General features: G+C 53.8%; 1 protein-coding gene across 3 annotated transcripts in view; it reads left to right on the plus strand.

Moving 5' to 3' along the window:
* The first annotated feature begins 2,751 nt into the window (after positions 1-2,751).
* The window catches only part of TRPM2 (transient receptor potential cation channel subfamily M member 2), a 62,288-nt gene continuing 43,152 nt past the window's right edge, over positions 2,752-21,887 (plus strand). For all 3 annotated transcript variants that reach the window (XM_003798086.1, XM_023518116.1, XM_023518117.1), the window contains exons 1-8: positions 2,752-2,916; positions 3,749-3,837; positions 11,027-11,195; positions 13,260-13,440; positions 14,145-14,311; positions 17,439-17,619; positions 18,752-18,813; positions 19,615-19,815. In XM_003798086.1, coding sequence (XP_003798134.1) covers positions 2,752-2,916; positions 3,749-3,837; positions 11,027-11,195; positions 13,260-13,440; positions 14,145-14,311; positions 17,439-17,619; positions 18,752-18,813; positions 19,615-19,815 — 1,215 coding nt within the window. The remainder of the gene's footprint in view (positions 2,917-3,748; positions 3,838-11,026; positions 11,196-13,259; positions 13,441-14,144; positions 14,312-17,438; positions 17,620-18,751; positions 18,814-19,614; positions 19,816-21,887) is intronic.

The raw sequence follows: 21,887 nt of genomic DNA on the forward strand, positions 1-21,887 counted from the left end.
AGGGACCGCGGGGCCAGGGTCCGGCTCTGAGCAGGTGTGGGCATAGGCTGGGGACATAGGCCCAGGTGCGGGCCCCAGGCTGCCCACCGAGGCGCTAGGGTAGGGGTGCAGGTTGGGGGCAGGGTTGCGGGCGAGGTGCAGAGAAAGGCGCAGCGGGGTGCAGGGGCGCGGCGGGGTGCAAGGTGCCGGCGGGGGGGCAGGGGCATGGTAAGGCATGGGGCAGGGCGCAGGGCACCGGCAGGGTGCCAAGTGCTATCTGGCGCGGTGTGGACGGGTTGGGGTGCGCATCCGGCGAGGGATTACGGTCTGAGGGACACGATACGGTTTGGGGGACCCTGGGGGCAAGAGGGCCAGGATCTGAGACACTCGGTTATTCCGGCCTCTGGCTCTGCCCCTTATGTCCTGGGTCGCTTCCCCTCCCTCTGGCTATTCAGTCCCCGGGCGCTTTCGGGGGTGGGGGGTGGGGGGAGATTTCGGATGGTGCTCTGCAACTTGGGAGAGGTGGAGGCGGCTGTGGGGTTACTGAGGGGAGTGGTGGGAGAGGAGTGGCGGAGCAGTAGGGGTCCTGCCCCCGCACACGAAGTCCACACTATTTCCTGGTGAATCTCTTAGGCTGGGCAGTGGTGGCAGGTACACCTGGGTTCTGCCATCCGTGGCAGCTGTGCAAAGCGGTGCCCAGCGGTCTCACTCTGTTTGGCCTTGGTGTCCCTTCCTGACCGTGGGGTTCTTAGTCTGTCCCCCCTGCCACCAGGAAGGGGAGTGGGGCTTGGCCCTCTGGCTGGCAAGGGTGGGGAATGCTCCTCCTGGGGTCCGTGGGCCCCAGAGCCCAAGTCCCGCCTCTCCCACCTGAAGGTTCAGTACAGAGCTCAGGTTTGGAAATTTACCCCTGTGGGATCTTGCCACTGGCCTGGCTTGCTTAATCCATCTTTTTCTTGGAAGTTCATTTGCTTCCAGTGCCAGCTGCTTGTGGAGCATTTTAGCCGTAAATCAGCTAACCCCACCAACCTGCTTTTAGGTGATATGTGAAGAAAGGGACTGAGAATGTGATTTGAGTGGAGGGATCCCTGGTAAGGTCATTGTCAGCCCTGGGTCTCAGGGCTCCCCCACCCTGGCCTGGACTGAGTCACCCCCTTCCTACTGGGCAGAAGGAGTTGAGCCAGTGTCCCACAAACAGTCAGCATCTGAGTGGTCAGAAGGTGGCTCCCAGCTCCATCCTGTGAGATCAGGGTGGTGGGCAGGTAGGGAAGCTTTGAGGGCTCCTTGGAGACCTGTTTGCAGCTGGGATCTGAGAAATCCTAATAAGACCCCATGGCTGTGCTGGGAGGGGGACCCTCTGGAAAATGAGAAAGTGAATGGGAACTCTTTAGGATCCTTGAAACAGACACATCTGTCTGATGCTCGGCCCCCTTTGCCTCCCGTGTCATCCTTGTCCCGTGTGGGGTGGGGCAGCCTGTCCTGGGGGAGTTTTCTGCAGTCCAGGCCCCTTGTACATGGGAGGTCTGACTGTAAACTCTCCAGCACTCTGTCTTCCTCCACTGTCCTGGGGGCTCTTCTTGCTGTCTGCCCCCTTCAGAGGCTGGTTTTGAGGCCAGGCAGCTGCTGTGGGGGACACAGGAGGCCCTGAGAAGACCAAAGGGGCATACAGAGTGACCTCTGTCCTGGGAACTGTGGGGAGGCCTGGGCAGGTACCCCACCGTCATGCGAGTGACCTTTGTGTTCTTTTCTTCTGGTGGGTTTGGGGGTTTAAGAAGGGTGTAGCCAAGGGGTGTGGAGCAGAGTGAGGATGGTAGAGCTGAGGGGTGGTAGAGATGAGAGTCCCTGCCCAGGTCAGCAGCCTGTGGCTCAGCCTCAGTGCCCAACCAAGCCATGCAGCTCTGCAGGGGGGCTCAGCCACCAAGTGTGCTCAGGGACTATCGTGTGCAGCAGAGGTGATGTGGCTGGGAAAGGTTTCGAGCAGGGACGGGGTGGGACTGTGTCAGTTCTCCCCTCCCACCCTTTCCCATCAAGGTCTTTGGCAGTGGGATGGGGGGTGTTGCCATAGATGACGTTGTGAGGACTGTGCCATGGATGCCATGGGCTTGGGAAGCTCTGCAGAGCTCAAATACTTTTTTTTACTTTTCTCATTTGTAAAGTGATAAAAATCATCAGTGGCTTTCTGTGGCTTCAGTGACGAAGACCACAGGTGAACCAGGGAGACAAAGATTTGAAAAAATTAGATTTGCCCTAATTGGCAGGCTTGTCTCTCAGAGTGGAGAGATGTGATACTCCTTGAATTATTTTGCTTTTTAGAAAATAAAAAAGTGTGCAGATATTTGGAAACAGGAGATGCCTGGAGCCATAGGGCTGAGTAACTGCAGGTGCACCACCACGGTGGCGTGCAAGTGAGCACAGTCCCTCTCCTGTTACTGGCCCTGGTGCTCTGGGCACCTGGACAGGGGTGGGGGCTCTGGCCCTGCACCCGGACCCTAGGCGGTTACCCTGGAGAGGGGCACCAGCCCTCCGTGTGTCCTGTGTGTGCTTTTCCAGACAGCTTCAGGCCATCTGAGGGACAGGGCTCTCAGCAGAGAAGTTGTGTAGATAGACCATTGAGGGAGGGTTCATGTGGCTGGGGCCTCAGAACAGTGGCCTTATTTTCCTCTTTCTGTTTTGGCAGCCACCCCCTGTTCCCAGAACCCCCAGCCCTGCAAAGCAGGAGGGAACATTGTCCTGAAGAGGCAGGAGGCCTGGCCGGAGCTGCCCCAGGCAGTTGGGATGGAGCCCTCGGCCCTGAGGAGAGCAGGGTCAGAGCAGGAAGAGGGCTTTGGGGTGCAGCCCAGGAGGGTCGCCGATCTGGGCAGGGTCTCCAATCTCCGGCGAAGCAACAGCAGCCTCTGCAAGAGCCAGAGGCTGCAGTGTCCCTTTGGCAGCAGTGAAAAGGTAGGCTTTGTCTGGCCAGCCTGCAGCTGGGCCTGTGGGAGAAAAGTCACCGTTGGCCAGGTCAGTCATGCCCTGTGGGACACAGTCAGCAACCAGGGGGTGGGCTCCAGCCCCATGATGCCCCTTGGGAGAGGAGACTTGGGAGATGGTTCAAGGCTGTACCTGCTGTCCTCTGTGGGTTGCATAGCCACTGCCCACTCTTGGTCTGACCGGGAACCACTGTGTGAACACTTGGTTAGACTCCTGCAGCGCCGTCAGACCATTTCCCCTTTGCACGGTGTCCTTGTTCCTGTATCTGACTGCAGAGGTCCTGGGCTGGCTGCCCCCTCTATGTAGAAGTGTTAAAAGCTCATCAAATTTTGCAGTCTCCATGCCAGGCAGGCAGGATGGCATCTGTCCTTCCCCTGGTTTAGTGGTTCTCAACCTTCCTAATGCCGCAGTCCTTTAATACAGTTCCTGTGGGTCGCGACACACAGGTTGAGAACCGCTGTCCTAGTGGAAAACTAGGTCCCCAGATTCCTAGCCTCCATGTTTTTCTTCAAAACATGTTGTTCTCAAGGAAGGTGGTGTTGACATATAAACTGTAAAGTACTGTCCACACTCACATGGGGCCCAAAAGTCATTTCTCCCTCCTGGATCTGCACCTGAGCTGTAGGCTCCAGCTTCTGCCTGTCTTTGATGTGGTATTAGACCACTGAGGTGCCCCTTCTCCAAACAAATGTCCCTGTTGGCAGGGAACACAGACGTGTGTACAAGGGGTGTAGGAAGTGGTCTTTTGAATGCCACTGACTTGATGGCCTGAGGCCCTCAAAGTGCTCTCTTTATCCCTCAGCAAGAAAATCTTAGTTCCTGGATTCCTGAAAACATCAAGAAGAAAGAGTGTGTGTATTTTGTACAAAGCTCCAAACTGTCCGATGCTGGGTAAGTGACATGATTTGTGTCATGGGACTCATGTCTTCCTTCTGCTCCAGTGTGGAGCAGCTGGTCAGACCCAGACCTCTCTGAGCCTGGGCAGAGGGCCAGTAAGAAACACCCTGTGTCTGAATAAAGTGTCCTATGTCCTGAAAGCATTTCACTTGTCCACCAACTGAGGTTCAGAGAGTGCAGGTGACTTGTCTGGGGCGTGTCTGTCCTGTGGGTGTGAACAGAGTGTGGGTTCCTGTTGCCCTCTCCTCTGGGCCACACCCATTCCATGCTTTCCACACATGGGCCACACTCTTTCTTCTTTTAGCTTTCTTCACCTCCTGGTGAACTCCTACTCACCTTCAGGGCCGCCTCTCTGACCATGCACCGTGTCTGTGCTGTCGCTTGTGGCTTCGTGTGCATCTCTCCTGTTAGCTGCTGAGCTCGTTTGGGGCAGTTTTATCACTTCCCGTTCTGGGCAGGTAGTTGGCATCCAGCTCGTATTTGCTGAGTAATACAGGAAAGGAGGCGTGTCCTATGTGTGGGGAATGAAGGGGACTGTTATATAAAATCAGATGTGATGGTCGGACAGGATGGCGTTGCTGCTGGGTCCCGTGACCTGCCAGAGTACTGTCCCCACAAGTGCCCTATTGTGTGCTGGGGGCTTACCCTCCAGTGCAGCCGCTCCTCACACGGAGCCCCACTTCTCCCTGGGTCGTAACAGGAGCGGCCCTGAGGTGGAGAAAGCTGCCACCATGCTTTCCGGCCGACAGCTTTGTGGCTACTATTCTCTGACATACTTGGACATAATCAGAGTTCCAGGGTCACACTGCTAATTCTGATGATATACACTCGTCCCTGGTACCTGTGGGGCATGGTTCCAGGACCTCTCACAGATGCCTGGAGCAACATGTCATATTTGCATGTAACCTGCATACTCCATGGACTGAAAGTCACGTCTAGGTGACTTAGACACCTAATGTGATGTGGATGCTGTGTGAGCAGTTGTTAAGCTTCATTTAAAAACATTTGTATTATTGGGTGGCACCTGTGGCTGAAAGGAGTAAAGAAGTGGCCCATATACCAGAGGTAATGGGTTCAAACCCAGCCCTGGCCAAAAACTGCAAAAAAAAAAATTTGTATCATTGTTCTTTCCTGAATATTTTTGACCCTCTATTGTTTGACCCTATAGATGTGGAGTGTGGGGAGCTCTTTTCAGGGGCAGGAGCCCCTGTGGGGAGAGGGCCTGACAGCTGCATGTTTTGGCCCACTGGGCACCCATGTCCTGACAGCCCAGCAGAGGTGCAGTAGGGCTAAAGTGAAGTAAGGGAGGGTGCTTGGGCTGACCTGACAGATGCAGGGGCACAGCCTGCCCCCGGGGTCCCCAGGCCACGCCTGTCTCAGTGAGTTGGGGCTTCCCACAGCGGAGGCTTACTGCAGCAGAAGCAGCACGGTGGGCTGGGTGAGAGCTGTGGGGTGCTCAGCCCGGGGCTGCTCGGGCCCTCTCTGCCCTGTGTGTGCTGGCTCTCAGGATGTGTGCTGAGGAGGTAGGCACTCAGCACACATCACACTGTGCAAACAGGCTGGGCCCAGGGTCAGTTGGGGCAGAAAGGGGCAGTCTGAGCACCCTATTCCCAGGCCTCAGGCTTGAAGGCAGCCCTTCTAAAAACTGCCTGGCTGCCCAGCTCACTCTGACCCACTCTGCCTCACAGTCTGCTCTCCCATCTCACCAGTCAGATGGGGCTGGGCGGGCATCAGCCAGGACAGGCATGTCGCTCCATGCTGGCCCTTACCCAGTGTGCAGCAAAACTTTCTCCTTTCTCTGGAAAGACCAGTAGTGAGATGAGTGGTGGATATCCATGCCCTCCACAAACACAGCTGTTGAATCAGACTTATTTATGAGCCTTAAGTGTTTTTCATTAAGCACGTTAGGGTCTTCCCAGCCTGCTGGCCCCTTGGTCCCTCCAGCATCCCCATAGATCTCAGCTCCGCACTGGTCTGACCCTGCCCGTGCACCCCACCTCCTCCACTGCCGCCCAATCCAGACTTTTCTCTTAACATTTTCCACCATTTATCTTATGACTCTGGGTGTGCTGAGTCTCTTCCCTGGGCTTCCAAATCTGTTACCGGCCACCTGTCACTGTCAGCCAATATGCAGAGATAGGGATAGGTCCAGACAAGCTTTATTTGTCAGAAGGCCAGAGAGAGTAGCCTCTCAATTCTGTTCTGCCTCGGTTATAATTCCAATAAATTTCACAACAAAATATAAAGAAACCAACATAGAAAAATTTAACATTATCTGATAGGAAGTAACATCACAGTTGCCTCCATTCTAACAAAGCAAAATGTTTACACAACAGCAAGGTGATTATCACTTTGACAAAGTATCTCAGGGAATCATCAGAGAAAATGTCCTGTCATCCAGTAACTTTTAGCAATATCACAACATCGGTCGTCTATGTGGGGCTCCCCCTCAGAGTCTCCTGAGAGGAACATCCTGACAAGTACAGAGAAACTGTAACTAGATAATCACGGAGTGTGGGAAAGGATGGGAGCTGGGCAGACGAGGTCAGCTCTCCTGCCTCAGCTCAGCTTCTCAGACGCCATCTTGCAGGCCTCTTTTCTGGCATCAAATCCTCACGTGTAAAGCATAACGCTGAGGCAGAGGCAGCAGCTTTCTTCAGGATTCAGGAGCATGTGCGTGCAGTATGACCAAGCAGTCCCCTTTGTGTGGAGAGGGGGTGCTTGCACGGGCTCGCCTGAGGGTGCCAGCGGTGGTGTTCCCACTCACTTCTTTCTATCTAGGCCAGGAGCGCGGGAGCTCTCTCACCATTTGATTTCGGAGTCAGTGGACTCAGCGCTGTTTTCTGCACATGTCCTACTTGAGACAGCCACATCACAGGTGATGGCTTAAAAAGAAGAGGGACAAAAGGTGGCTGGGCATAGGCTAACAGTCAGGAGCAGAAAGGAGAGCATGGGACCTTGTTCCTGGCCTGGGATGCCTTCTCCCTGGACCCAGGGAGAGGGTCTTGAGAGGCATCCTCTAAGATCTCTGTAATGCCTTGAGTGTGCACCTTGGGGGTTTATAAACTTTTGTGGGATGTAGTGTATTATGCTTCTCATTTTAATGATTGAAAAATTAAGAGCAGAAACATCCTAGATCACACAGTTGATCTGTGACAGAGAAACCCACATTTTTCTTTCTCCTGGTTCAATAGACTTTTCGCTATATGGTCTAATTGAGGTTAAACTGGGCATTTGGTTTTAGAGGTTGCCCGCCCTGCATCTTATCTATACCTGGTTTTCTTTTTCTTTTTTTTTTGAAACAGAGTCTCACTATGTCACCCTCTGTAGAGTGCTGTAGCATCATAGCTCACTGCAACTTCTAACTCTTGGGCTTAAGCAATTCTCTTGTTTCAGCCTCCCAAGTAGCTGGGACTATAGGTGCCTGCCACAACACCTGGCTTTTTTTTTTCTTGGTTGTAGTTGTCATTGTCCTGGCAGGACCAGGTTGGGTTCAAACCCACCAGCTCCAGTGTATGTGGCTGGTGCCCTAGCACTGAGCTCCAAGCGCTGAGGGAAGTACCTGTTTTCTATTGAGGTTATTTGTTACTAGCAAAAAGTAGGAACCTAAAAAAAAAAAAAGTACAGATTTCCAACTAAACAAGGTATAAAGAGCACAAATTTATCTCTTCCCTCCCTGAAACACCAATGAACTTCAGTAAAGAAATAATAAGAGTTTAACCCACAAGGACAGAGGACAGAACAGAGAAGGGTGCTATTGATGCATTCTTGACCAGATGACAGGACCCGCCCTGCAGGGCAGCCGCTAGGGTAGCTGTGCTTGGGGCTATGGGAGAGCTTGGGAGACCTCCCACCTGGAGCCCGCCTCCATCGTGTGTGTGTGTGTGTGTGTGTGTGTGTGTGTGTGCTGGAGGTGGTGGGTTCAAACCCAGCCCCAGCCAAAAACTGAAAAAAAATGTGTGTGTGTGTGTGTGCGCGCATCAGTTCTTTAATTTTTATTTTAGACAGTGTCTCACACTGTTGCCCAGGCTGGAGTGCCTTGGAGCAATCATAGCTCTTACTGCAGCCTCAAACTCCTGGGCTCAAGTGGTTCTCCTGCTTCCTCCTCTTGAATAGCTGGGACTACAGGTGTGCACTGCCACACACAGCTAATTTTTAATTTTTTTGTAGAGACAGTGTCTTGCTAGTTGTCCAGGCTGGTCTCAAACTCCTGGCCTTTGGGGATCTTCCTGCCTCAAACTGCCAAAGTGCTGGGATTACAGGCATGAGCCACTGCATCCAGCTTGTTTAAGTCTTTACTTTGAAATCGTAGATTTACAGGAAGTTCCAAAGATACTAGTATGAGTAGGTCCGTAGGTCCCCTGGCCCCACAATGGTTACATTCTGTGTACTACAGAGCAGTCCCCAAGCCAGGAATTCAATGTCAGTGCAGTGCGTGCATTTAGGTTATTTCGTCTTACTGCTGTGGCCCCCATCCCCGGTACTGGTCTGTGGCCTGTCAGGAACCAGGCCGCACAGCAGGTGGTGGATGGTGTGTGAGCGAGCACAGCTCCGTCTGTATTTATAGCCGCTGCCCATCGCTCGCTGATTCTGCATTAGGGTGAGTTGTACAGTTGTTTCTTTACGTGCTACAATGTTACCATAATAGAAGTGAAGGGCATAATAAATGCAGAGTGCTTTAATCACCCCAAACCTCACCTCCAGTTCCTGTGAGAGTCATGCTTCCTGAAAGCAGTCCCTGGTGCCACAGAGGTCGGGGACTGCTGTCTTACCACGTGTAGACTGCCTGCCCAGCGCCCCGGCTGAGATGCAGAACGGTGCCTCCTGCACAGAGGTCTCCCTCGAGCCTCCCCACAGTGGCCAGCCTCCCTCCCGCCCGTCGTCCCTGCCCCGGCAACCATGAATCTGTTCCTCACTCCACCACTTTGTCACTCGAGACTGTCACATAAATGGGTCGTACTCTGTGTGACGCATGTCCTTTTGCTCAACACAATGCCCTTGAAGGCCCCGAGTTGTCACGTGTGTCAGGAGCTCTGTTTCTGCTGATGAGCGGTCCCTTCACTTGTGTCGTCATATTGGAAGAGAGATTTTTATAGCCGACAAATAATTGGGTTCCTTTTTTAAATATACTGTATTAGTCTCTCTCTTTTTTTTTTTGATTTGGTTCTCTAAGTAAACTAAAGAGAAAGCAGTGGGGGGAGGAAAAGATGACGGGAGGAAGAAGAGGAGGCAGCAGAGAACAGGAGGCACAATCTGTTTTTTGATCACTGGATTTAGAAAATTTACACTTAGTATAATTATTGATAGGGTATAAGTCTGTCGTTTTGGTTATTTATTTACTTACTTTTTGATAGTTTCCTTCTGTCACCTTGGCTAGAGTGCAGTGGTGTCATCGTAGCCCACTGTAACCTCATACTCCTGGGCTCAAGTGACCCTCCTGCCTCCCGAGTAACTGGGACTGCAGGTGCCTGCCACGACACCGATGAGTTTTCTATTTTTAGTAGAGACGGGGTCTTGCTCTTGCTCAGGCTGGTCTCCAACTCCCGGGCTCAAGCGATCCTCCCAGTTCGGCCTCCCAGAGTGCTGGGATCTCAGGCTGAGCCACCACGCCCGGCCTTATTTTTTGTTTTCTGTTTGTTCTTACTGGTGTTTTTTCCTGTTTTTCCTGTGGGTTACTTGAGCACTTTTTAGAATTGTGTTTCATCTATGTACCATTTGTAATGTATCTCCACATATGGCTCTGTTCTCAGTGGTCACTCTAGGTATTACATTATATAACATAACTCATCACGATTTGCAGGTGTTCACATTTTCCCAGTTTGAGTGACGTGTAGAGACATTGTCTCCTTGAACATACCTTTACCCTTCCTAATTTATAGTGTAAACATTTAAAAATAGATAATTCTATATACTTTGAGAACCATGTCAGATAGTGTTATAGTTTTTGTTTCAACTGTCAAACATAGTTTAGAAATTCAAGAGAGGAAAACGTATTGTGTTTACTGTATTTTTACTTTTTCCATGGCCTTTCTCCTTTCTGATGTTCCGGAATTCCCTCTTTTCTCACTTCTTTATCTCCTTCCCATTAGAGAACTCCCTGTAGTCATCCTTTAGGGAGGGTCTGCTAGTAAATTCCTGTCTCTTCCTTCAGTTGAGACTTTTTACTTCCCTTCACTTTGGTCTCTTTGCTGGACGTAGAGTTCTGGATTGGTAGTTTTTATCTGGCAGCGTTTGTGAAGTAGTGTGCCCCTTCTTCCTGGCCTCCTGGTTGCTTAATTGTTTTCTCTCTGTAGGTCAGGTGCCATTTCCGTCCTGCTGACTTTAAGATTCTTTTCTGTGTTCTTAGCTTTTGGAAGTTTAGCTACAGTGTGACTTACTGTGTCTCTGGGATTTTCTTGTCTGGTATTCACTCAGATTCTGTAGGTTTAGGTCTTTTTTGTGAATATGGGGAAATTTGGCCATTATTCTTTGCATACTTTTGCAGACTTACCCTCCTTTTGTTTGGCTTCTGCCACTCTGATGGCGTAATGCTGAATCTTGGCGGGAGTCCTGCAGTCCCAGAGGCTCTGTGTGTGCTGGCTCGGTCTGTGTTCTCTCTGTTGCTCTTAGCGCAGTTTCCGTCGTTCTGTCTTCTGATTTGCTGACCATCCACTGAGTTTTTTATTTTGGTTCCTGCAGGCTTCAGTTCTAAAATTCCATTTGGTGTATCTTCTCTTTCTTTGCTAAAACTTTGTACTTTTAATTTGTTCTGAGCATGTTCATAATTGCATGTTGAAGCTTTTTGGATGTGGCAGCTTTGATATCCTGGTCCGGTATCTCCAGCGTCTGTGTCGTCCTGGGCTGGTGGCTGTCGGTTGCCTTTTCTCATGCTGGTTGAGATTTTCCTGGTTCTTGGTATAATTAGTGATTTTTGATTGAACGCTTGATATGTCTATGGTGGTGGAGAGGAGAGTCCCCATCACTGCCAAGTCCAAGCTCTCCCTTCAGCCCCAGTTGGCACTCCTGGGGAGGGACCTCTTGTTACTCCCAGGGTGGGGGGTTTCCAGCTCCCCTCCAGGCCTTGGCTTTCACTGTGGCTGGGAGGGCTGCCTCACTGCTAGGGGAGGGAAGGTCACAGCTCTACATGGGACCCCCTCAGGAGGGCCACCTCATTCCCCCAGTGACCTGAGACATGTCTTTGCAGGAAGGTGGTGTGTGAGTGTGGCTACACGCGCGAGCAGCACTTGGAAGAGGCCACCAAGCCCCATGTTTTCCAGGGCACAGAGTGGGACCCAAAGAAGCATGTCCAGGAGTTGCCGACAGATGCCTTTGGTGACATTGTCTTCACAGGCCTGGGCCAGAAGGTGGGAAAGGTTGGTTTCCATCACCCTGCTCTGAATTGTAGCTGGAGACGCATGGCCCCATGGTGACTCTTGTGCCTGGGATTTCCTAAGGCAAGAGGTGGGGGGCTGGCAGAGACCCATGACCTGTGGAGCACACCACATGCTAAGGGACAGGGTGGGGTGGGGGGCGGTGGGATGGGTGAGAGACACATTGTGCTCAGGATCTGCAGAGCAGGGTGGGGACACATCGCACTCTCCTGGGAGGGTGCAAGCCCTAGTGCTGTGAGTACTCTGGCCGGGTGGCCCTGGACCGCACTTTGTGGAGGGCCGGGTAGAGTAAGGAGGATAGAGAGGGACACAGGGCACAGGGACACTAGTGATGAGCTTGTGGAGTGGCTGCAACAGCCTGGGGTGGGACAGCAAAGCCACACATGGGGGCTAGAAGTCTCAGAGTCCTGCAGGGTGTCTGATCAGGGAAGGTGGGACCCCTGCTGAGCTTGGGCCCCAGAGACCCAGGGCGGGAGGGTTCCTCTGTCTCCACCTCAGGGCGGCCCCAGCCCTGCTGAGTACAGGCCAAGCCTCCCCAAGGGTCTAGAGCGTGTTGGGCACCACGGCCCTGGGGCTGGCTGGACAGGCATCCCCTATGTCTGTGCTGGCCTCTGGAGGCCCTAAGCCTCTGGCCAGCCAGTGTGACCCTCTTACTCCACACCCCTGGGTACCTTTCATGGCAACAGCCACTGGTCCAAAGAGGTGGAGCAGGGAGCATGCTGGGGACGGGGTGGTGTGGCCCCAGTGCCACACTATCACCTGTGGCGGAGACATTCTAGGTCCTGAGTTCCCTTGTCTTATGGGCACGGGGGCAGGTGTCCTGCTGACTGGGCTCAGACCAGGGAATGAGGCAGGAGCTCTCTGCCTCGGGGTCATGGACGGCAGCGGCAGTTCAGGTGGGAGCCTGGGCAGGCCTGAATCTGGAGCCCCAGACCTCATGCTCCCCTGGGTCCAGCCTCCTCCCTGCGGCTACCCACAGGGAACAGTTGCCAACCAGGGATAGCTGGTATTAGGGAAAAGGACTTGTGGCCCAGCAGTGGAAGAGAACCTGGGAGACAGACCATAGAAGCAGCGTGATCTCAGCCAAGCCCCAGAGCTGGCCTAGCACTCCCAGTACTGAGACCCGGCCCCTTCCTCAGGGCTCGTGCCCCGCCCCCGCTGCTCTCTAGGCTGACAGGGGCACTGCTGTGGTGTCATTCCCATCTGTGATTACAGCATTCTCACTGGCTTGTTTTGGGGCCCCACAGCCATTTTCTGGCTTCTGCCCCCAGGGCCTTTCTGTCTCTGGTAAGCTGGTCTCCAGGGAATTAAAGGATGGATGGGGTCTCTTCTGGAACAGCCAACTCCACCTGCCAGGAAAGAGTGTCTGAGCAGCTCATGAGGTGGAGCAAGAGGGGCCCAGGACAGGAGAGGCCTGGGGCGGGGAGAGTCCACCAGAGACAGAGGGGCCCACTGTGTCCACATGACAGGCCACAGCATGGACCACAGGTCAGAGGGACATGCAGCAAAGGGATATGGAACAGAGGGACACGGGACATTGGAGCACAGAGCAGAGGGACAGAAAGACCCAGGGTGGAAGGACATGGAACTGAGGGACCCAGGACAGAGAGACTCAAGGCAGAGGGACTGGGACAAAGAGGTTTGGACAGACCTATCCAGGCAGAGGGACATGGGTCAGCGGGACCTTGGACAGAGAGACCCAGGGTAGAGGGACCCAAGCCAGAGAGGCACAGGAGAGGGAGGCAGCCCTGGATTCGGGAGGAAGGAAGGGCAGAAACACCCACGCAGAAGCTGATTGTGCCCTGAGGAGAAGGCCAGTTGTAGGTGGGAAGTGGACTCCTTGATGGAGTGTGTCTGAGAGGTGCCTGCACAGAGGGCACAGAGGCCAGTGGGGTATGGGTGGGGGTTCTGGGGCAGGGCAGGCTTGGCAAGGCTGGTGCTGTTCTCTGGGGCCTGGGCTTCTGTCTCCCCCTGCCACATGGGAGTCCTGGGCATTGCTGCCCTCTGACATGGGGTCTCTTCAGCTGACTTGGGTATGTCCTGCAGTATGTCCGAGTCTCCCAGGACACACCCTCCAGTGTGATCTACCACCTCATGACTCAGCACTGGGGCCTGGACATCCCCAACCTCCTGATTTCAGTGACCGGTGGGGCCAAGAACTTCAACATGAAGCCACGGTTAAAGAGTATCTTCCGGAGAGGCCTGGTCAAGGTGGCTCAGACCACAGGTGAGGACACAAGGCTCAAGCAGAGGCTGCATGGTAGTGTCCAGGGTCAGGACTGTCAGGACTGAGGAGGCCCTGGGGGGATCTCCAAGTCTGAGCCCAAACTTGGGCAGGAGTTACCCAAGCCCTCACCTGCCCAGTGCCTTCCCTGACATCCTGATGCCGCTTGCTTGCTCTGTGTTTGTGACCCCTTGGTGCCTCCAGCCTTGCCTTGAGGAGCTTCCTTAGTGGCGTGAGCACAGGAGCCTTGGGAGGCCAGGTAGCTGGGCTGATTGGGGCGTTTTTTGTTATTGAACTCTGTTATCTGATCTTTCTGCCAGTGACCCGTGGGCAGTGGTGGTGTATGCTCCTTCCCAGAGGGCAGGGCTGGGTGGCTGTGGGCAAGGATGAGCTCTCTCACATGTCAGTCCCAGAAGCAGAGAGGAAGGGGTGGCAGTTACAAAGATGTGGCAGAGACACTGTGCCCTGGGCCAGGGACAGCAGGGATGGTTGCCTGCAGTCAGCCCCGGGCAATCGTGTTCCCTCCTCTGCCTGGTTTGGGAGCAGTGCCCACCCAGGAATGCGTCAGCAGCCCCTGAGGGAGGAAGGACTCTGCACTATCCAGCAGTAAGTGTCATGGAGCTTGGAAGGGCTCCAGGTGCCAGGCTTTTGTGTGGCGGGCACACATCAGGACTCCCCAGCCTGTCTGCCCTGTGTTCCTCCCCCAGGGGCCTGGATTATCACTGGAGGGTCCCACACTGGTGTCATGAAGCAGGTGGGTGAGGCGGTGCGAGACTTTAGCCTGAGCAGCAGCTACAAGGAAGGAGAGGTCATCACCATTGGAGTAGCCACCTGGGGCACTATCCACCGCCGGGAGGGGCTGATCCACCCCACGGTGAGCACGGCCAGCATCGAGGTGGGCCTGGGTCAGGGCAGGAGGAGTGGGGCAGGCGTTGTGTGAGCCCAGCTGGGCACTGCAGGGAACAGGTACAGTGGGGACCGGGTGGGTGGGAGGTGGGGAGACAGAGGATTCAGGATGTGCAGGCTCAAGTCCCCCACTGGTGAGGACTCCTGCTCACACCTGCTCTTCAGAAGGAGATGCAGCAGGAGGAGTCACATGGCCAGTGGGCATCTGAGTGGGCTTGACCCTGCCTATCTGACCCAACCCGAACTTTGAACCCTTTGAGTATCTACCCTCTGAGGCCCCCTCCAGCCCAGGAATTCCACAGCGCTGCCCTGCAGTTGGTGCCCACCTGGAGCTCCTCATAAAGGCTGAGGACAGAGCTCCAGTCGCTTAAATAGATACTTGTGCTGGGACAGATGATTTGGTTCATTCAACGAGATTTCCTAAGGAGAAATCAGGGTTGGCATAACGAACGCACTCAATTCACAGCCAGGGAAGCTTGAGGACACACTGTCCTGGGACTGCTGTGGAAGTTCTCTTGTAACTGCCTTGGGGTGATTTAGGAACAGAGCTCCTCCTCTTCCTCTTCCCTGCAAAGGCCACCTGCGGCAAAGCCTGCGGGGAGGAGGCTCCCATTGTCATGACAAATGCTCCGGGGGGCAGCTGGGCCCCTGGTCAGCACCTACTAGGACTCATAGGTGTGCTCAGCTGGGCAGGGCTGGCCCCACGGCCAAGATCATTCTTTACTCTCCATCCCAAGTCCAGAAGAGCTCCCGTCATACCACCATCCCACACCCTATGGGCATCAGAGAATGTGCTCTAGCCTGTGGCTGTTGTCACAAATGGTTACAACCTGGTGGCTTAAAGCAGTAGAAATTTATACACTCATAGTCTGGAGACCAATGTCCAGGATCAGTGTTGCTTGACCATGGCCACCATGTTGGCCAGGCTGCACCCCCCACCCCCAGGGCTCTAGGGAAGGGTCCTGCCCGCCCTCCCAGCCCTGCTGCTGCCCAGCCTTCCTTGGCTCATGGCCACCTCACTCCAGTCTCTGTCCATGTCACGTGGCCTTTTCCGTGCCTGTGTCAAATCTTCTTCTGTGGCTTCAGAGAATACAGACATCATAAGGACACTTGTGATGGCATTCAGGGCTCACTTACATAATCCAGGGTAAATCCCTCATATCCCGATCTTTAATTTGCATCTACAAAGATGCTTTTCCAAAACGGGGGCATTTACAAGTTCCATTTACAAAATGTAGTCATTTACACAACATCTCCACACCCCCAGATTATGGACCCAGGATGGCATAAACTCCAGCTTCACAATCTCGTGTTAAAATATCATTAGCTCAAGAGGCCCCAATCCTGGCATCTAAGTCATTTAACTCCAGTACAGCTGAGACACTGGGAACTATCTGTCCTGGGGCAAAATTTCTCTTCATATATGTCCCTCTAAAAGAAGAAAACACGTTCTCTGCTCCCACAGCACAGGGAGGCAGAGGTGTAACGTAACAGTTGCAGATACGCTCATTCCAAAAGGGGTTAAAGGGACTGCCAGTCCCAAGCAACTGCAAAACACAGTGGGACAAATTCATTAGGTTATAAAACAGGAATACTCCTCTGGAGCTTGGGATGGTCCTTCCTTTTCTGTGAAGCTTATCAGGCTATTTCCTGCCTGAAGAATCTGACAACCTTCTTTCATTTTGTCCTCTATCTCTTTCAGTCCAAGTTTGCAGTGTTGTTGTTGATTATGAAGTTTGCAAAAACCTTGCAGGCGTCCTGTGTATGTCACAGGGACTTAAGCAGGCAGACAAAAAGGTCCTCCACGGGTCAGTCTTGGGCAATCCCGCCTCTGCCCCTGGCTGTCTGAGATGGCTGAGCCCGTTGTCACAGGCCTGATCTCTTGGTCAGTAGGTGACAGCTATCCACCCACACTCTGGGTCTTCCCCACATGTGCTCTCTGACCAAGAATCTCTTAGTCCTTAGCATTCTGCAATCCAGACAGGTTGAAAGTTTCCTAAATCATCAAGTGGTGCTTTTTGCCTATCAATTCTTCCCTCAATTTGTCACTTTCCTTTTGAATTTTACTATAAGCAGCAACAAAACAAAACAGGCCACAACTTCAACACTGTGCTTGGAAACCTCAGTTCTGCTTTCCACAGATCTGCCCAACACAGCTCAGCTCAGCTTTCTTCCATGTCCCTCTGGTTCCATTTCTTGTTTGCTTCTGCGCCATCCCTGGAGCACTTTTAATGTTTAGGCTTCTTTCAAAATTCTGTTTGTGACAATTCACATGTTTTCTAAGACAATAGAAGTCTTCTCTCCCGCGCTCCTTCTGTCCTCTGCCCCCCCCCCAGCAATGAGTTTGCTGCCCACCACGTGCCTCACAATTCTTCCATTTCTACCTAGTTTCCAATCCACATCCATGTTTTTAGGTCTTTATATCAGCATTTCACATCCAAACTCCACAAACCTTAAGGCAAGGGAAGCACATTCTCTCGTGGTCCTGAAATCAACATCACTCAGCCAAAACCCAGGGTGTCATCACAGGCCACCTTATCCAGGGGCTCCAGGGGACGATCTATCCCTCTCCACCTCCAGCTTCTGGCTGTGTCAGCCTGATTCCGCCTCTCCTGTGCACCTCCCACTACTCCCTTACAAGGACACTTGTGATGGTGTTTGAGGCCCACCTGGGTAATCCAGGTTGATCTTCCCATGTTAAGATCCTCAACTTAGTCATATCTACAAAAACCCTTTACCTGGACAGGTTCGAACCCAGCCTGGGCCTGCCAAACAACAATGATAACTGCAACAAAAAAATAGCCCAGTGTTGTAGTAGGCACCTATAGTCCCAGCTACTTGGGAGGCTGAGGCAAGAGAATAGCTTAAGCCCAAGAGTTGGAGGGTACTATGAGCTGTGATGCTATAGCACTCTACATAGTGAACCTAAAAACAAAACAAAACAAAACAAAACAAAACAACCCCTTTCTCCAGGTAAGGTAGGTTCCAGGGACTGGGACCTGATATCCTCTGGGGGGGGCGGTGCATCATGCAGCCATCTACCCTTAAAGATGCCAAATTTCCCAGTCTGTGCCTGGTTCTGCCCTGGCTTCTAGGGCGGCTTCCCTGCTGAGTACATCCTGGACGAGGAGGGCCAGGGCAGCCTGACCTGCCTGGACAGCAACCATTCCCACTTCATCCTTGTGGACGATGGCACCCACGGCCAGTACGGGGTCGAGATTCCTCTGAGGACTAAGCTGGAGAAGTTCATATCGGAGCAGACCAAGGAAAGAGGCGGTGGGTGGAGCATGCTCTCGGGGCAGAAGGGCGGAGGGGGCAGGGTGGCCAGAGCTCCAGGGACACCGCCCGCCACCCCTAGGACACTCAGCAGGCATTTCTAAATCCAGAATGCTCCTGGACTTGTCCCCATGTCTCTTCGCACTTTGTTCCATGGGGCCCTCTTCTCTCACCCTCTCAGCCAGTGGAGGGACACTTGGGAGGGCTGCCAACTCTCTGTGTACTCCCAGCTGATTGACCACACCGGAGATCAGAATGTACAATAGTTGAAACTCAGAATTTGGCATCTTTTCCTTACTGGTGGGGTGGGGTTGACTGGAGGCCATGGGGCCACATACGGGATTTTGTACATGATTTGAGGTAAGTCTGAGGAAGAGATTGAGGCAAGCCCCGTGCCAGGTTAGGGCACCTTTGAGTTTCTCTGTGTGTCAGAACCCTGCTCCTCTCCCAACTCCGGGGCTGTGTCTTCCAGACTGCTAGGTCCCCACCCCCGGGGGCCTCTGACTGAATAGACCTGGTGGTCTGAGAATGTGCATTTCTACTAAGTGTACAGGGCATACTTGGGGAGCCCTGTTCTGACTGGGAGAACTGGGGGCACTGTTCAGGGGTAGGCCATCAGTGGCACCTGGGTGGAGGGTTTGCTGCCCAGGGAAGGGGATTTCTAAATCCTCTCAAGCTCCCTTTGCGGCTGGGCTGGATGAAAGTCCAGGATAAGGCTCAGAGGTGGTGCACAGAGGGCCCTGTGCCTTGCTCTCACCACACAGGTCAAGTGTGTCCAGCAGTCTGATGCCCTGGTGCTGCCCAGAGTGTGAGGCACTAAGAAGGCTATGGGAAAAGCAGGCTGGTTGTCATGGCCTGAAGGCGCAGGTGGAAAGGCTGGGGGGACACTGGGTGTCACATCAATTGTCTGCAGCCTCTACCCACCCCCAGCCATGGAGGCCAGTGGGCGGGAGGGATGTGAGTGTGGTCAGCAGGTGCGTCCAGGTGGAGCAGGCAGATCCCCTGTGACCTGGAGGGTGACCCTGGGAAGCTGCTTAGTACTTGCTGCAGGCCCCCAGTGGACGCTTTGGCAGGTGTTGGTCTGGAGTCAGCATGGGCAGAGCCCGTACTCACTCAGGCTGTGCCTGTCCAGGTGTGGCCATCAAGATCCCCATCGTCTGTGTGGTGCTGGAGGGCGGCCCCGGCACGCTACATGTGAGTCCAGCGCATAGTTTGGTCCTGCTGTCAGTGGACAACTGGCCGGAGGCACTTTTACCAGTCCCTGGTGGGATATTGGTAGGAGAGGGCAGTGAGCTTGTCCCATAGGAAGTGGGGAGGGAGAGAGACAGGTAGGGGGAGGAGTGGATTGCGGGAGGCAGAGAGTGGGTGGGGGCTTGGCTTCACCTGGATAGTTGCATGGCCCATTAGGAAGGGGCGGGCCCCAAGGGGGCTGGAGTAAGGAGGGGGCTGGTGGCTGCTGCCCCCAGACCTAAGGGAGGGCTTGGGTCAGGGCTTCCCTGTGCTTGCTCCTCGACCTCCCTACCTGAACTGGCCACGCTGCGGCCCACGGTTTGTCCCCTTCATAGAAACCACACTGACATCCTCTGCTGCAGGAATGGACGGTGATGGGATCTCAGCCTGTGGGGCTGAGCAAGAGTTCAGGCTTTTTTTTTTTTTTTTAATGGGATCATAGGAAATACCTGTATTTACATTTTGTGATCTCAGGAGGCCAAACCAGAGCCCTGAGGTATCATGGCTGGGTGGGGATCCAAAAAGCAGGGACTCCACTCCCAGGGAGGGCAGAGTCCCTTGTGGGCGCAGGGTGTTGGCCAAGATGTTGAGAACCCCTTTGGTTAGGATGGTGCCGAGTGACGGGCCTGGGCAGTGAGCTCGGGTGTGCCCCATGATGTGCACTGGGCCGGTCTGCCACCCTTCACGTGGTGGGCACTGCCGAGCCAGCATGTGCTGCTGGGATGGACGCGAGACTGCCCAGCCCACGCTGCCCCTGCCTTGCAGACCATCTACAACGCCATCACCAACGGCACCCCCTGTGTGATCGTGGAGGGCTCTGGCCGCGTGGCGGATGTCATTGCTCAGGTGGCCAGCCTGCCCGTCTCAGAGATCACCATCTCCCTGATCCAGCGGAAGCTGAGTGTCCTCTTCCAGGAGATGTTTGAGAGCTTCACCGAGGGCAGGATTGTGGAATGGACCAAGAAGGTGAGCAGATAGGCCACTCCCCGGTGTGTGGCTGCTTCACTGTGACCTGTCAGCCTGGTGGGCAGGACAAGGATGTGTGGTCTGGGCGGGCTCAGTGGTGATGGGCTCAGGGTGGGGACACAGGCAGAAAACCTGCTGGGGACTCAGAACATGGATTTGTGAAGACATTGCTGGATCAGAAGGGGCAGGAGGTGGGTGCTGGGAGTGCTGGGAGGTGGACAGTGGCCCTAACAGCTGGGCTTCACTGAGGTTCCAACAGCTGCCAGGCGCTGGCTATGGTGGCAGCGTCCAGCCCAGCCCAGCCTCACTGGTGGATAAACAGGGGCTGTGTGGAGAGGGCCTCTGGAGGGACCGTTAACCTAGTCCAGATGTTAGATTTTGGGTAGTCCTGGGAATCTGCAGGGGTACCACACCTTCTAGCCATGACCCCGGCCTCCAGAGGGGATAGGCATGTAGGGTTTGTGGTCAGCCCTAACTGTCCTTGCCCTCCCTAGACAGCCCTTCTCGCACCTGCTGGCTCTTGCCACACTCTGAACCCTACCTGCTCCAATGTCACCTGACCTCTGCTTCTGGGCAGAATTTTTTGGGAGGGGGATGGGTGCTCGTATGATCTTTGGTTTCCCCCAACAAGTTCACGGTGGCAAAATGGTCAATGTCCAGATCTCTCCTGAAGGTCCTGGGAATGCACATGAGCTCTGGGTGGCTAATGAATGCTGGCCAGGGCAGTCCAAGCTGTGGATTCGGGCTGTCAGAACACCTGCCATGGGACATGGGTCCTGGTTGGCCAATTTGGGTTCTGTGCCTGGGTGACTAGGGGGTGGCATAGTGGCCTTGTTTGTGCTTATGCTTTCTCATGGTCTCAGTGCGACTGCGTTCAGTACAGGTGTCCAGAGAGGTTACTACTGTCTAACCGGAGAGGAACGCGATGTAGCCAGGAGTGTCAGGTCAGCTTGTGATGGCACAAGGTCTGGCTGTGGCACAGCACACGACCACACCACAGCTGCTTTTCCTCCTCCTGCGGAGGCTCAAGATGGTGCTGGGCAGGCCCTGGTGCCCTTTCTCAGATGATAAATTATTCAGGTGTTCTCAGAACTGAACCTAACGTACTGCAGTGCAAAGGTGCTTATTTCTTTTTTTATCTACTCTCCATCGCCATCTCAAGACCCTGAGACAGTGTTTCCTACGACTGTCTCAGCCTTGACAAGGCCACCGTTGGCCACTGTTCTTGTTGGGTGGGGAGGCCCTGCCACATGGTCATGATCAATTCCTCCTGCAACAACCTCTGCAGAGGCTGCTGTCCTCAGATGATGCAGAAATACACAAGGGCCCCCTCTGAGGGGTTAAGGGCTTCACTGCCATGGCTCACAGCCCAGCCCCTCAGCTTTGCCTTTCTTCTCTGTGAAACAGGGTCTGTGCCTTGCTATATGAATCAACCTTGGCACAAATGTACTAAAAATGGCAGCTACTTTATTACATGACTTAAGGGCTAGGCTAAATTCAGGAGACATTTGTTTTGCTGGCAGATGGGGTGGGGTTGGTGAGGATGCCCAGGATGTGTTTGATGATTCTACAAAAGCTGGTCCCTAAGCAACGGGGAACTGCTGGGTCTTAGAGATAGAGACATGCCACATGAGGGGCCCTCCCAGGTGTGGGCAGGGTCTGTACAAAAACATAGGCTAAGTGGCTGGGCAGGTGAGGGAAGGCCAGCAGGCAGGGTGTTGCTGACCTGGGGAGCCAGAGGGATGGGTATGGAGCTTATTTTGGGAGTGGTAGAAACCTGTGCATTTGTAGAGCACTCACCGTGCTCACAGGGTGGAGGGATTTGGGGGCGGAGCAGCTGGCAGCAGGCATAAGTGGTAGGAGACATTTTGAAAATAGATGAGTGAGTGGGTATGGGGATGGATGGACAGAAGTCAATACATGGGTGGGTAGATGTGCAGATAGATAAACACATCTATGGACAGATAGACATATACATGGTTAGATAGACAGACACATGGATGGATGGATAGACACATGGATGGATAGATGGATAAACATATGAATGGATAGACGGATGGATGGATAGACAC

This window comes from Otolemur garnettii, unplaced genomic scaffold (assembly GCF_000181295.1).
Source record: "Otolemur garnettii isolate 467f Iridium unplaced genomic scaffold, OtoGar3 scaffold00128, whole genome shotgun sequence".
NCBI classification, from domain to species: Eukaryota; Metazoa; Chordata; class Mammalia; order Primates; family Galagidae; genus Otolemur; species Otolemur garnettii.